The sequence below is a fragment of the Pristiophorus japonicus genome, unplaced genomic scaffold (genome assembly GCF_044704955.1).
Source record: "Pristiophorus japonicus isolate sPriJap1 unplaced genomic scaffold, sPriJap1.hap1 HAP1_SCAFFOLD_118, whole genome shotgun sequence".
Lineage (NCBI taxonomy): Eukaryota > Metazoa > Chordata > Chondrichthyes > Pristiophoridae > Pristiophorus > Pristiophorus japonicus.
In genome coordinates this window covers 2,011,734-2,027,543 of record NW_027250842.1, presented here as the reverse complement: position 1 = coordinate 2,027,543, position 15,810 = coordinate 2,011,734, and the positions used below count along the sequence as shown (strand labels likewise).

The window sequence follows — 15,810 nt, the reverse complement described above, 5'->3', positions numbered from 1 at the left end:
GAGATATCTGTACACTGACTGGTGTGTCGCAGTCCCCCCTCTCTCAGGGAGATATCTGTACACTGACTGGTGTGTCGCAGTCCCCCCTCTCTCAGGGAGATATCTGTACACTGACTGATGTCTCTCAGTCCCTCTCCCTCAGGGAGATATCTGTACACTGACCGGTGTCTCTCAGTTCCCTCTCCCTCAGGGAGATATCTGTACACTGACTGGAGTCTCTCAGTCCCCTCTCCCTCAGGGAGATATCTGAATAACTGACTAGTGTCTCTCAGTCCCCTCTCCCTCAGGGAGATATCTGCACACTGACCGGTGTCTCTCAGTCCCCTCTCCCTCAGGGAGATATCTGTACACTGACCGGTGTCTCTCAGTCCCCTCTCCCTCAGGGAGATATCTGAACACTGACTGATGTCTCTCAGTTCGACTCCGTCAGGGAGATATCTGTACACTGACTGGTGTCCCTCAGTCCCTCTCCCTCAGGGAGATATCTGTACACTGACTGGCGTCTCTCAGTCCCCTCTCCCTCAGGGAGCTATCTGTACACTGACTGGAGTCTCTCAGTCCCCTCTCCCTCAGGGAGATATCTGTACACTGACTGGTGTCTCTCAGTCCCCTCTCCCTCAGCGAGGTATCTGTACACTGACTGGTGTCTCTCTGTCCCCTCTCTCTCAGGGAGATATCTGCACACTGACTTTAGTCTCTCAGTCCCCTCTCCCTCAGGGAGATATCTGTACACTGACTGGTGTCTCTCAGTCTCCTCTCTCTCAGGGAGATATCTGTACACTGACTGGTGTCTCTCAGTCCCCTCTCTCTCAGGGAGATATCTGCACACTGACTGGTGTCTCTCAGTCCCCTCTCCCTCAGGGAGATACCTGTACACTGACTGGTGCCTCTCAGTCCGTCTTCCTCCGGGAAATATCTGTACACTGCCTGGTGTCTCAGTCCAAATCCCTCAGGGAGATATCTGTACACTGACTGGTGTCTCTCAGTCCCTCTCCCTCAGGGAGATGTCTGTACACTGACTGGTGTCTCTCAGTCCCCTCTCCCTCAGGGAGATATCTGTACACTGACTGCTGTCTCTCAGTCCCTCTCCCTCAGGGAGATATCTGCACACTGACCGGTGTCTCTCAGTCCCTCTCCCTCAGGGAGATATCTGTACACTGACTGGTGTCTCTCAGTTCCCTCTCCCTCAGGGAGATATCTGTACACTGACTGGTGTCTCTCAGTTCCACTCCCTCAGGGAGATATCTGTACACTGACTGGTGTCTCTCAGTTCGACTCCCTCAGGGAGATATCTGTACACTGATAGGTGTCCCTCAGTACCTCTCCCTGAGGGAGATATCTGAACACTGACTTTAGTCTCTCAGTCCCCTCTCCCTCAGGGAGCTATCTGTGCACTGACTGGTGTTTCTCAGTCCCCTCTCCCTCAGGGAGATATCTGTACACTGACTGGTGTCTCTCTGTCCCCTCTCTCTCAGGGAGATATCTGCACACTGACTTTAGTCTCTCAGTCCCCTCTCCCTCAGGGAGATATCTGTACACTGATAGGTGTCCCTCAGTCCCTCTCCCTGAGGGAGATATCTGTCCACTGAATTGTGTTACTCAGTCCCTCTCTCTCAGGGAGATGTCTGTGCACTGACTGGTATCTCTCAGTCCCCTCTCCCTCGGGAAGATATCTGTACACTGACTGGTGTCTCTCAGTTCCCTCTCCCTCAGGGAGATATCTGTACACTGACTGGAGTCTCTCAGGCCCCTCTCCCTCAGGGAGATATCTGTACACTGACTGGTGTCTCTCAGTTCCCTCTCCCTCAGGGAGATATCTGTACACTGACTGGAGTCTCTCAGGCCCCTCTCCCTCAGGGAGATATCTGTACACTGACTGGTGTCTCTCAGTTCCCTCTCCCTCAGGGAGATATCTGTACACTGACTGGAGTCTCTCAGTCCACTTTCCCTCAGGGAGATATCTGAATACTGACTGGTGTCTCTCAGTCCCCTCTCCCTCAGGGAGATATCTGAACACTGACTGGTGTCTCTCAGTCCCCTCTCCCTCAGGGAGATATCTGTACACTGACTGGTGTCCCTCAGTCCCTCTCCCTGAGGGAGATATCTGAACACTGACTGGTGTCCCTCAGTCCGTCTCCCTCAGGGAAATATCTGTCCATTGAATTGTGTTACTCAGTCGCTCTCCCTCAGGGAGATATCTGTACACTGACTGGTGTCTCTCAGTCCCCTCTCCCTCAGGGAGATATCTGTACACTGACCGGTGTCTCTCAGTCCCCTCTCCCTCAGGGAGATATCTGCACACTGACCGGTGTCTCTCAGTCCCTCTCCCTCAGGGAGATATCTGTACACTGACCGGTGTCTCTCAGTTCCCTCTCCCTCAGGGAGATATCTGTACACTGCCTGGTGTCTCAGTCAGAATCCCTCAGGGAGATATCTGTACACTGACTGGTGTCTCTCAGTCCCCTCTCCCACAGGGAGATATCTGTACACTGACTGGTGTCTCTCAGTTCCCTCTCCCTCAGGGAGATATCTGTACACTGACTGGTGTCTCTCAGTCCCTCTCCCTCAGGGAGATGTCTGTACACTGACTGGTGTCTCTCAGTCCATCTCCGTCAGGGAGATGTCTGTACACTGACTGGTGTCTCTCAGTCCCCTCTCCCTCAGGGAGATATCTGTACACTGACTGGTGTGTCGCAGTCCCCCCTCTCTCAGGGAGATATCTGCACACTGACTGGTGTGTCTCAGTCCCCCCTCTCTCAGGGAGATATCTGTACACTGACTGGTGTCTCTCAGTCCCTCTCCCTCAGGGAGATATCTGTACACTGACTGGTATCTCTCAGTCCCCTCTCCCTCAGGGAGATATCTGTACACTGACTGATGTCTCTCAGTTCCACTCCGTCAGGGAGATATCTGTACACTGACTGGTGTCCCTCAGTCCCTCTCCCTGAGGGAGATATCTGAACACTGACTGGTGTCCCTCAGTCCGTCTCCCTCAGGGAAATATCTGTCCACTGAATTGTGTTACTCAGTCGCTCTCCCTGAGGGAGATATCTGAACACTGACTGGTGTCTCTCAGTCCCCTCTCCCTCAGGGAGCTATTTGTACACTGACTGGTGTCTCTCTGTCCCCTCTCCCTCAGGGAGCTATTTGTACACTGACTGGTGTCTCTCTGTCCCCTCTCTCTCAGGGAGATATCTGCACACTGACTTTAGTCTCTCAGTCCCCTCTCCCTCAGGGAGATATCTGCACACTGACCGGTGTCTCTCAGTCCCTCTCCCTCAGGGAGATATCTGTACACTGACTGGAGTCTCTCAGTCCCCTCTCCCTCAGGGAGATATCTGAATAACTGACTAGTGTCTCTCAGTCCCCTCTCCCTCAGGGAGATATCTGCACACTGACTGGTGTCTCTCAGTCCCTCTCCCTCAGGGAGATATCTGTACACTGACCGGTGTCTCTCAGTCCCTCTCCCTCAGGGAGATATCTGTACACTGACCGGTGTCTCTCAGTCCCCTCTCCCTCAGGGAGATATCTGTACACTGACTGGTGTCTCACAGTCCCTCTCCCTCAGGGAGATATCTGTACACTGACTGGTGTCTCTCAGTCCCCTCTCCCTCAGGGAGATATCTGTACACTGACCGGTGTCTCTCAGTCCCCTCTCCCTCAGGGAGCTATTTGTACACTGACTGGTGTCTCTCTGTCCCCTCTCCCTCAGGGAGCTATTTGTACACTGACTGGTGTCTCTCTGTCCCCTCTCTCTCAGGGAGATATCTGCACACTGACTTTAGTCTCTCAGTCCCCTCTCCCTCAGGGAGATATCTGCACACTGACCGGTGTCTCTCAGTCCCTCTCCCTCAGGGAGATATCTGTACACTGACCGGTGTCTCTCAGTTCCCTCTCCCTCAGGGAGATATCTGTACACTGACTGGAGTCTCTCAGTCCCCTCTCCCTCAGGGAGATATCTGAATAACTGACTAGTGTCTCTCAGTCCCCTCTCCCTCAGGGAGATATCTGCACACTGACCGGTGTCTCTCAGTCCCCTCTCCCTCAGGGAGATATCTGTACACTGACCGGTGTCTCTCAGTCCCCTCTCCCTCAGGGAGATATCTGAACACTGACTGATGTCTCTCAGTTCGACTCCGTCAGGGAGATATCTGTACACTGACTGGTGTCCCTCAGTCCCTCTCCCTCAGGGAGATATCTGTACACTGACTGGCGTCTCTCAGTCCCCTCTCCCTCATGGAGCTATCTGTACACTGACTGGAGTCTCTCAGTCCCCTCTCCCTCAGGGAGATATCTGTACACTGACTGGTGTCTCTCAGTCCCCTCTCCCTCAGCGAGGTATCTGTACACTGACTGGTGTCTCTCTGTCCCCTCTCTCTCAGGGAGATATCTGCACACTGACTTTAGTCTCTCAGTCCCCTCTCCCTCAGGGAGATATCTGTACACTGACTGGTGTCTCTCAGTCCCCTCTCTCTCAGGGAGATATCTGTACACTGACTGGTGTCTCTCAGTCCCCTCTCTCTCAGGGAGATATCTGCACACTGACTGGTGTCTCTCAGTCCCCTCTCCCTCAGGGAGATACCTGTACACTGACTGGTGCCTCTCAGTCCGTCTTCCTCCGGGAAATATCTGTACACTGCCTGGTGTCTCAGTCCAAATCCCTCAGGGAGATATCTGTACACTGACTGGTGTCTCTCAGTCCCTCTCCCTCAGGGAGATGTCTGTACACTGACTGGTGTCTCTCAGTCCCCTCTCCCTCAGGGAGATATCTGTACACTGACTGCTGTCTCTCAGTCCCTCTCCCTCAGGGAGATATCTGCACACTGACCGGTGTCTCTCAGTCCCTCTCCCTCAGGGAGATATCTGTACACTGACTGGTGTCTCTCAGTTCCCTCTCCCTCAGGGAGATATCTGTACACTGACTGGTGTCTCTCAGTTCCACTCCCTCAGGGAGATATCTGTACACTGACTGGTGTCTCTCAGTTCGACTCCCTCAGGGAGATATCTGTACACTGATAGGTGTCCCTCAGTACCTCTCCCTGAGGGAGATATCTGAACACTGACTTTAGTCTCTCAGTCCCCTCTCCCTCAGGGAGCTATCTGTGCACTGACTGGTGTTTCTCAGTCCCCTCTCCCTCAGGGAGATATCTGTACACTGACTGGTGTCTCTCTGTCCCCTCTCTCTCAGGGAGATATCTGCACACTGACTTTAGTCTCTCAGTCCCCTCTCCCTCAGGGAGATATCTGTACACTGATAGGTGTCCCTCAGTTCCCTCTCCCTCAGGGAGATATCTGTACACTGACTGGAGTCTCTCAGGCCCCTCTCCCTCAGGGAGATATCTGTACACTGACTGGTGTCTCTCAGTTCCCTCTCCCTCAGGGAGATATCTGTACACTGACTGGAGTCTCTCAGTCCACTTTCCCTCAGGGAGATATCTGAATACTGACTGGTGTCTCTCAGTCCCCTCTCCCTCAGGGAGATATCTGAACACTGACTGGTGTCTCTCAGTCCCCTCTCCCTCAGGGAGATATCTGTACACTGACTGGTGTCCCTCAGTCCCTCTCCCTGAGGGAGATATCTGAACACTGACTGGTGTCCCTCAGTCCGTCTCCCTCAGGGAAATATCTGTCCATTGAATTGTGTTACTCAGTCGCTCTCCCTCAGGGAGATATCTGTACACTGACTGGTGTCTCTCAGTCCCCTCTCCCTCAGGGAGATATCTGTACACTGACCGGTGTCTCTCAGTCCCCTCTCCCTCAGGGAGATATCTGCACACTGACCGGTGTCTCTCAGTCCCTCTCCCTCAGGGAGATATCTGTACACTGACCGGTGTCTCTCAGTTCCCTCTCCCTCAGGGAGATATCTGTACACTGCCTGGTGTCTCAGTCAGAATCCCTCAGGGAGATATCTGTACACTGACTGGTGTCTCTCAGTCCCCTCTCCCACAGGGAGATATCTGTACACTGACTGGTGTCTCTCAGTTCCCTCTCCCTCAGGGAGATATCTGTACACTGTCTGGAGTCTCTCAGTCCCCTCTCCCTCAGGGAGATATCTGTACACTGACTGGTGTCTCTCAGTCCCTCTCCCTCAGGGAGATGTCTGTACACTGACTGGTGTCTCTCAGTCCATCTCCGTCAGGGAGATGTCTGTACACTGACTGGTGTCTCTCAGTCCCCTCTCCCTCAGGGAGATATCTGTACACTGACTGGTGTGTCGCAGTCCCCCCTCTCTCAGGGAGATATCTGCACACTGACTGGTGTGTCTCAGTCCCCCCTCTCTCAGGGAGATATCTGTACACTGACCGGTGTCTCTCAGTCCCTCTCCCTCAGGGAGATATCTGTACACTGACTGGTATCTCTCAGTCCCCTCTCGCTCAGGGAGATATCTGTACACTGACTGATGTCTCTCAGTTCCACTCCGTCAGGGAGATATCTGTACACTGACTGGTGTCCCTCAGTCCCTCTCCCTGAGGGAGATATCTGAACACTGACTGGTGTCCCTCAGTCCGTCTCCCTCAGGGAAATATCTGTCCACTGAATTGTGTTACTCAGTCGCTCTCCCTGAGGGAGATATCTGAACACTGACTGGTGTCTCTCAGTCCCCTCTCCCTCAGGGAGCTATTTGTACACTGCCTGGTGTCTCTCTGTCCCCTCTCCCTCAGGGAGCTATTTGTACACTGACTGGTGTCTCTCTGTCCCCTCTCTCTCAGGGAGATATCTGCACACTGACTTTAGTCTCTCAGTCCCCTCTCCCTCAGGGAGATATCTGCACACTGACCGGTGTCTCTCAGTCCCTCTCCCTCAGGGAGATATCTGTACACTGACTGGAGTCTCTCAGTCCCCTCTCCCTCAGGGAGATATCTGAATAACTGACTAGTGTCTCTCAGTCCCCTCTCCCTCAGGGAGATATCTGCACACTGACTGGTGTCTCTCAGTCCCTCTCCCTCAGGGAGATATCTGTACACTGACCGGTGTCTCTCAGTCCCTCTCCCTCAGGGAGATATCTGTACACTGACCGGTGTCTCTCAGTCCCCTCTCCCTCAGGGAGATATCTGTACACTGACTGGTGTCTCTCAGTCCCTCTCCCTCAGGGAGATATCTGTACACTGACTGGTGTCTCTCAGTCCCCTCTCCCTCAGGGAGATATCTGTACACTGACCGGTGTCTCTCAGTCCCCTCTCCCTCAGGGAGGTATCTGTACACTGACTGGTGTCTCTCAGTCCCCTCTCTCCCTCAGGGAGATATCTGTACACTGACTGGTGTCTCTCAGTCCCTCTCCCTCAGGGAGATATCTGTACACTGACTGGTGTCTCTCAGTCCCTCTCCCTCAGGGAGATATCTGCACACTGACCGGTGTCTCTCAGTCCCTCTCCCTCAGGGAGATATCTGTACACTGACCGGTGTCTCTCAGTTCCCTCTCCCTCAGGGAGATATCTGTACACTGACTGGAGTCTCTCAGTCCCCTCTCCCTCAGGGAGATATCTGAATAACTGACTAGTGTCTCTCAGTCCCCTCTCCCTCAGGGAGATATCTGCACACTGACCGGTGTCTCTCAGTCCCCTCTCCCTCAGGGAGATATCTGTACACTGACCGGTGTCTCTCAGTCCCCTCTCCCTCAGGGAGATATCTGAACACTGACTGATGTCTCTCAGTTCGACTCCGTCAGGGAGATATCTGTACACTGACTGGTGTCCCTCAGTCCCTCTCCCTCAGGGAGATATCTGTACACTGACTGGCGTCTCTCAGTCCCCTCTCCCTCAGGGAGCTATCTGTACACTGACTGGAGTCTCTCAGTCCCCTCTCCCTCAGGGAGATATCTGTACACTGACTGGTGTCTCTCAGTCCCCTCTACCTCAGCGAGGTATCTGTACACTGACTGGTGTCTCTCTGTCCCCTCTCTCTCAGGGAGATATCTGCACACTGACTTTAGTCTCTCAGTCCCCTCTCCCTCAGGGAGATATCTGTACACTGACTGGTGTCTCTCAGTCTCCTCTCTCTCAGGGAGATATCTGTACACTGACTGGTGTCTCTCAGTCCCCTCTCTCTCAGGGAGATATCTGCACACTGACTGGTGTCTCTCAGTCCCCTCTCCCTCAGGGAGATACCTGTACACTGACTGGTGCCTCTCAGTCCGTCTTCCTCCGGGAAATATCTGTACACTGCCTGGTGTCTCAGTCCAAATCCCTCAGGGAGATATCTGTACACTGACTGGTGTCTCTCAGTCCCTCTCCCTCAGGGAGATGTCTGTACACTGACTGGTGTCTCTCAGTCCCCTCTCCCTCAGGGAGATATCTGTACACTGACTGGTGTCTCTCAGTCCCTCTCCCTCAGGGAGATATCTGCACACTGACCGGTGTCTCTCAGTCCCTCTCCCTCAGGGAGATATCTGTACACTGACTGGTGTCTCTCAGTTCCCTCTCCCTCAGGGAGATATCTGTACACTGACTGGTGTCTCTCAGTTCCACTCCCTCAGGGAGATATCTGTACACTGACTGGTGTCTCTCAGTTCGACTCCCTCAGGGAGATATCTGTACACTGATAGGTGTCCCTCAGTACCTCTCCCTGAGGGAGATATCTGAACACTGACTTTAGTCTCTCAGTCCCCTCTCCCTCAGGGAGCTATCTGTGCACTGACTGGTGTTTCTCAGTCCCCTCTCCCTCAGGGAGATATCTGTACACTGACTGGTGTCTCTCTGTCCCCTCTCTCTCAGGGAGATATCTGCACACTGACTTTAGTCTCTCAGTCCCCTCTCCCTCAGGGAGATATCTGTACACTGATAGGTGTCCCTCAGTCCCTCTCCCTGAGGGAGATATCTGTCCACTGAATTGTGTTACTCAGTCCCTCTCTCTCAGGGAGATGTCTGTGCACTGACTGGTATCTCTCAGTCCCCTCTCCCTCGGGAAGATATCTGTACACTGACTGGTGTCTCTCAGTTCCCTCTCCCTCAGGGAGATATCTGTACACTGACTGGAGTCTCTCAGGCCCCTCTCCCTCAGGGAGATATCTGTACACTGACTGGTGTCTCTCAGTTCCCTCTCCCTCAGGGAGATATCTGTACACTGACTGGAGTCTCTCAGGCCCCTCTCCCTCAGGGAGATATCTGTACACTGACTGGTGTCTCTCAGTTCCCTCTCCCTCAGGGAGATATCTGTACACTGACTGGAGTCTCTCAGTCCACTTTCCCTCAGGGAGATATCTGAATACTGACTGGTGTCTCTCAGTCCCCTCTCCCTCAGGGAGATATCTGAACACTGACTGGTGTCTCTCAGTCCCCTCTCCCTCAGGGAGATATCTGTACACTGACTGGTGTCCCTCAGTCCCTCTCCCTGAGGGAGATATCTGAACACTGACTGGTGTCCCTCAGTCCGTCTCCCTCAGGGAAATATCTGTCCATTGAATTGTGTTACTCAGTCGCTCTCCCTCAGGGAGATATCTGTACACTGACTGGTGTCTCTCAGTCCCCTCTCCCTCAGGGAGATATCTGTACACTGACCGGTGTCTCTCAGTCCCCTCTCCCTCAGGGAGATATCTGCACACTGACCGGTGTCTCTCAGTCCCTCTCCCTCAGGGAGATATCTGTACACTGACCGGTGTCTCTCAGTTCCCTCTCCCTCAGGGAGATATCTGTACACTGCCTGGTGTCTCAGTCAGAATCCCTCAGGGAGATATCTGTACACTGACTGGTGTCTCTCAGTCCCCTCTCCCACAGGGAGATATCTGTACACTGAATGGTGTCTCTCAGTTCCCTCTCCCTCAGGGAGATATCTGTACACTGTCTGGAGTCTCTCAGTCCCCTCTCCCTCAGGGAGATATCTGTACACTGACTGGTGTCTCTCAGTCCCTCTCCCTCAGGGAGATGTCTGTACACTGACTGGTGTCTCTCAGTCCATCTCCGTCAGGGAGATGTCTGTACACTGACTGGTGTCTCTCAGTCCCCTCTCCCTCAGGGAGATATCTGTACACTGACTGGTGTGTCGCAGTCCCCCCTCTCTCAGGGAGATATCTGCACACTGACTGGTGTGTCTCAGTCCCCCCTCTCTCAGGGAGATATCTGTACACTGACTGGTGTCTCTCAGTCCCTCTCCCTCAGGGAGATATCTGTACACTGACTGGTATCTCTCAGTCCCCTCTCCCTCAGGGAGATATCTGTACACTGACTGATGTCTCTCAGTTCCACTCCGTCAGGGAGATATCTGTACACTGACTGGTGTCCCTCAGTCCCTCTCCCTGAGGGAGATATCTGAACACTGACTGGTGTCCCTCAGTCCGTCTCCCTCAGGGAAATATCTGTCCACTGAATTGTGTTACTCAGTCGCTCTCCCTGAGGGAGATATCTGAACACTGACTGGTGTCTCTCAGTCCCCTCTCCCTCAGGGAGCTATTTGTACACTGACTGGTGTCTCTCTGTCCCCTCTCCCTCAGGGAGCTATTTGTACACTGACTGGTGTCTCTCTGTCCCCTCTCCCTCAGGGAGCTATTTGTACACTGACTTTAGTCTCTCAGTCCCCTCTCCCTCAGGGAGATATCTGCACACTGACCGGTGTCTCTCAGTCCCTCTCCCTCAGGGAGATATCTGTACACTGACTGGAGTCTCTCAGTCCCCTCTCCCTCAGGGAGATATCTGAATAACTGACTAGTGTCTCTCAGTCCCCTCTCCCTCAGGGAGATATCTGCACACTGACTGTGTCTCTCAGTCCCTCTCCCTCAGGGAGATATCTGTACACTGACCGGTGTCTCTCAGTCCCTCTCCCTCAGGGAGATATCTGTACACTGACCGGTGTCTCTCAGTCCCCTCTCCCTCAGGGAGATATCTGTACACTGACTGGTGTCTCTCAGTCCCTCTCCCTCAGGGAGATATCTGTACACTGACTGGTGTCTCTCAGTCCCCTCTCCCTCAGGGAGATATCTGTACACTGACCGGTGTCTCTCAGTCCCCTCTCCCTCAGGGAGCTATTTGTACACTGACTGGTGTCTCTCTGTCCCCTCTCCCTCAGGGAGCTATTTGTACACTGACTGGTGTCTCTCTGTCCCCTCTCTCTCAGGGAGATATCTGCACACTGACTTTAGTCTCTCAGTCCCCTCTCCCTCAGGGAGATATCTGCACACTGACCGGTGTCTCTCAGTCCCTCTCCCTCAGGGAGATATCTGTACACTGACCGGTGTCTCTCAGTTCCCTCTCCCTCAGGGAGATATCTGTACACTGACTGGAGTCTCTCAGTCCCCTCTCCCTCAGGGAGATATCTGAATAACTGACTAGTGTCTCTCAGTCCCCTCTCCCTCAGGGAGATATCTGCACACTGACCGGTGTCTCTCAGTCCCCTCTCCCTCAGGGAGATATCTGTACACTGACCGGTGTCTCTCAGTCCCCTCTCCCTCAGGGAGATATCTGAACACTGACTGATGTCTCTCAGTTCGACTCCGTCAGGGAGATATCTGTACACTGACTGGTGTCCCTCAGTCCCTCTCCCTCAGGGAGATATCTGTACACTGACTGGCGTCTCTCAGTCCCCTCTCCCTCATGGAGCTATCTGTACACTGACTGGAGTCTCTCAGTCCCCTCTCCCTCAGGGAGATATCTGTACACTGACTGGTGTCTCTCAGTCCCCTCTCCCTCAGCGAGGTATCTGTACACTGACTGGTGTCTCTCTGTCCCCTCTCTCTCAGGGAGATATCTGCACACTGACTTTAGTCTCTCAGTCCCCTCTCCCTCAGGGAGATATCTGTACACTGATTGGTGTCTCTCAGTCCCCTCTCTCTCAGGGAGATATCTGTACACTGACTGGTGTCTCTCAGTCCCCTCTCTCTCAGGGAGATATCTGCACACTGACTGGTGTCTCTCAGTCCCCTCTCCCTCAGGGAGATACCTGTACACTGACTGGTGCCTCTCAGTCCGTCTTCCTCCGGGAAATATCTGTACACTGCCTGGTGTCTCAGTCCAAATCCCTCAGGGAGATATCTGTACACTGACTGGTGTCTCTCAGTCCCTCTCCCTCAGGGAGATGTCTGTACACTGACTGGTGTCTCTCAGTCCCCTCTCCCTCAGGGAGATATCTGTACACTGACTGCTGTCTCTCAGTCCCTCTCCCTCAGGGAGATATCTGCACACTGACCGGTGTCTCTCAGTCCCTCTCCCTCAGGGAGATATCTGTACACTGACTGGTGTCTCTCAGTTCCCTCTCCCTCAGGGAGATATCTGTACACTGACTGGTGTCTCTCAGTTCCACTCCCTCAGGGAGATATCTGTACACTGACTGGTGTCTCTCAGTTCGACTCCCTCAGGGAGATATCTGTACACTGATAGGTGTCCCTCAGTACCTCTCCCTGAGGGAGATATCTGAACACTGACTTTAGTCTCTCAGTCCCCTCTCCCTCAGGGAGCTATCTGTGCACTGACTGGTGTTTCTCAGTCCCCTCTCCCTCAGGGAGATATCTGTACACTGACTGGTGTCTCTCTGTCCCCTCTCTCTCAGGGAGATATCTGCACACTGACTTTAGTCTCTCAGTCCCCTCTCCCTCAGGGAGATATCTGTACACTGATAGGTGTCCCTCAGTTCCCTCTCCCTCAGGGAGATATCTGTACACTGACTGGAGTCTCTCAGGCCCCTCTCCCTCAGGGAGATATCTGTACACTGACTGGTGTCTCTCAGTTCCCTCTCCCTCAGGGAGATATCTGTACACTGACTGGAGTCTCTCAGTCCACTTTCCCTCAGGGAGATATCTGAATACTGACTGGTGTCTCTCAGTCCCCTCTCCCTCAGGGAGATATCTGAACACTGACTGGTGTCTCTCAGTCCCCTCTCCCTCAGGGAGATATCTGTACACTGACTGGTGTCCCTCAGTCCCTCTCCCTGAGGGAGATATCTGAACACTGACTGGTGTCCCTCAGTCCGTCTCCCTCAGGGAAATATCTGTCCATTGAATTGTGTTACTCAGTCGCTCTCCCTCAGGGAGATATCTGTACACTGACTGGTGTCTCTCAGTCCCCTCTCCCTCAGGGAGATATCTGCACACTGACCGGTGTCTCTCAGTCCCTCTCCCTCAGGGAGATATCTGTACACTGACCGGTGTCTCTCAGTTCCCTCTCCCTCAGGGAGATATCTGTACACTGCCTGGTGTCTCAGTCAGAATCCCTCAGGGAGATATCTGTACACTGACTGGTGTCTCTCAGTCCCCTCTCCCACAGGGAGATATCTGTACACTGACTGGTGTCTCTCAGTTCCCTCTCCCTCAGGGAGATATCTGTACACTGTCTGGAGTCTCTCAGTCCCCTCTCCCTCAGGGAGATATCTGTACACTGACTGGTGTCTCTCAGTCCCTCTCCCTCAGGGAGATGTCTGTACACTGACTGGTGTCTCTCAGTCCATCTCCGTCAGGGAGATGTCTGTACACTGACTGGTGTCTCTCAGTCCCCTCTCCCTCAGGGAGATATCTGTACACTGACTGGTGTGTCGCAGTCCCCCCTCTCTCAGGGAGATATCTGCACACTGACTGGTGTGTCTCAGTCCCCCCTCTCTCAGGGAGATATCTGTACACTGACCGGTGTCTCTCAGTCCCTCTCCCTCAGGGAGATATCTGTACACTGACTGGTATCTCTCAGTCCCCTCTCCCTCAGGGAGATATCTGTACACTGACTGATGTCTCTCAGTTCCACTCCGTCAGGGAGATATCTGTACACTGACTGGTGTCCCTCAGTCCCTCTCCCTGAGGGAGATATCTGAACACTGACTGGTGTCCCTCAGTCCGTCTCCCTCAGGGAAATATCTGTCCACTGAATTGTGTTACTCAGTCGCTCTCCCTGAGGGAGATATCTGAACACTGACTGGTGTCTCTCAGTCCCCTCTCCCTCAGGGAGCTATTTGTACACTGACTGGTGTCTCTCTGTCCCCTCTCCCTCAGGGAGCTATTTGTACACTGACTGGTGTCTCTCTGTCCCCTCTCTCTCAGGGAGATATCTGCACACTGACTTTAGTCTCTCAGTCCCCTCTCCCTCAGGGAGATATCTGCACACTGACCGGTGTCTCTCAGTCCCTCTCCCTCAGGGAGATATCTGTACACTGACTGGAGTCTCTCAGTCCCCTCTCCCTCAGGGAGATATCTGAATAACTGACTAGTGTCTCTCAGTCCCCTCTCCCTCAGGGAGATATCTGCACACTGACTGGTGTCTCTCAGTCCCTCTCCCTCAGGGAGATATCTGTACACTGACCGGTGTCTCTCAGTCCCTCTCCCTCAGGGAGATATCTGTACACTGACCGGTGTCTCTCAGTCCCCTCTCCCTCAGGGAGATATCTGTACACTGACTGGTGTCTCTCAGTCCCTCTCCCTCAGGGAGATATCTGTACACTGACTGGTGTCTCTCAGTCCCCTCTCCCTCAGGGAGATATCTGTACACTGACCGGTGTCTCTCAGTCCCCTCTCCCTCAGGGAGGTATCTGTACACTGACTGGTGTCTCTCAGTCCCCTCTCTCCCTCAGGGAGATATCTGTACACTGACTGGTGTCTCTCAGTCCCTCTCCCTCAGGGAGATATCTGTACACTGACTGGTGTCTCTCAGTCCCTCTCCCTCAGGGAGATATCTGTACACTGACTGTTGTCTCTCAGACCCTCTCCCTCAGGGAGATATCTGTACACTGACTGGTGTCTCTCAGTCCCTCTCTCTCAGGGAGATATCTGTACACTGACTGGTGTCTCTCAGTTCCCTCTCCCTCAGGGAGATATCTGTACACTGACTGGTGTCTCTCAGTTCCCTCTCCCTCAGGGAGATATCTGTACACTGACTGGTGTCTCTCAGTTCCCTCTCCCTCAGGGAGATATCTGTACACTGACTGGTGTCTCTCAGTTCCCTCTCCCTCAGGGAGATATCTGTACACTGACTGGTGTCTCTCAGACCCTCTCCCTCAGGGAGATATCTGTACACTGACTGTTGTCTCTCAGACCCTCTCCCTCACTGACTGGTGTCTCCCCGTACCCCCTTTCTGTCTCCCTGTCAGTACCAGCCTGCCTTTCCTCCACTCCCAACTGAGTCAGACTGAAGCGCAGCGCCGAGGAGATGTTCCTTACTTAGCATCAGCTGCAAGAGGTAGAAGAGTAGTCCGTAGACACTGTTGGGCTGGTTTAAGATGCTGTCATGCCCCAGCACACCGCCCAGTAGCCCAAACCCGCGGCCCCACCTGCAACACAAAGAGCCATCAGTTGAGAAGGAGGTTATGGCGTCATTGAATGGTTGTAGCACAGGAGGCCATTCGGCCCCGTCGAGCCCGTGCCGGCTCTCTGCCAGAGCACTCCAGCTCGTCCCACTCCCCGTAACCCCGACAATGCTTTTCCCTCAGGAACGGACTCCATTCCCCTTTGAAAGCCACGAGCAGAGAGTTCCCGATCCTCACCACTCGCTGCGTAAAAATGTTTTTCCCTCGTGTCGCCAATCACCTTGAATCTGTGGCCTCTGGTTTTTGACCCTTCCGCCAATGGGAACCGTTGCTCTCGAGTGATGTCTCGACCCCTCATGATTTTAAACACCTCTTATCAAATCTCCTGCACCAAGCAGAACCACCCCAGCTTCTCCAGGTAACTGAACTTCCCCCATCCCCAGAACCATTCTGGTCAATCTCCTCTGCACCCTCTCCAAGGCCTGCACACCCTTCCTCAAGTGCGTGGCCCAGAATTGGACACAATACTCCAGTTGAGGTTGAACCAGTGCTTTATACAGGTCCATCATACCGTCCTTGTTTTTGTATTCTACGCCTCTGTTTATGAAGCCCCGTATCCTGCAAGCGTTCTTCACCGACTTCTCAACCTGCCCTGCCACCTTCAAC

General features: G+C 53.5%; 1 protein-coding gene across 1 annotated transcript in view; it reads right to left on the bottom strand.

Moving 5' to 3' along the window:
* LOC139242050 (vitamin K epoxide reductase complex subunit 1-like protein 1) overlaps nt 1-15,810 on the bottom strand; it is a 45,960-nt gene that overhangs the window by 22,092 nt on the left and 8,058 nt on the right. Inside the window, exon 2 of the mRNA XM_070870193.1 lies at nt 15,059-15,168. Coding sequence (XP_070726294.1) covers nt 15,059-15,168 — 110 coding nt within the window. The remainder of the gene's footprint in view (nt 1-15,058; nt 15,169-15,810) is intronic.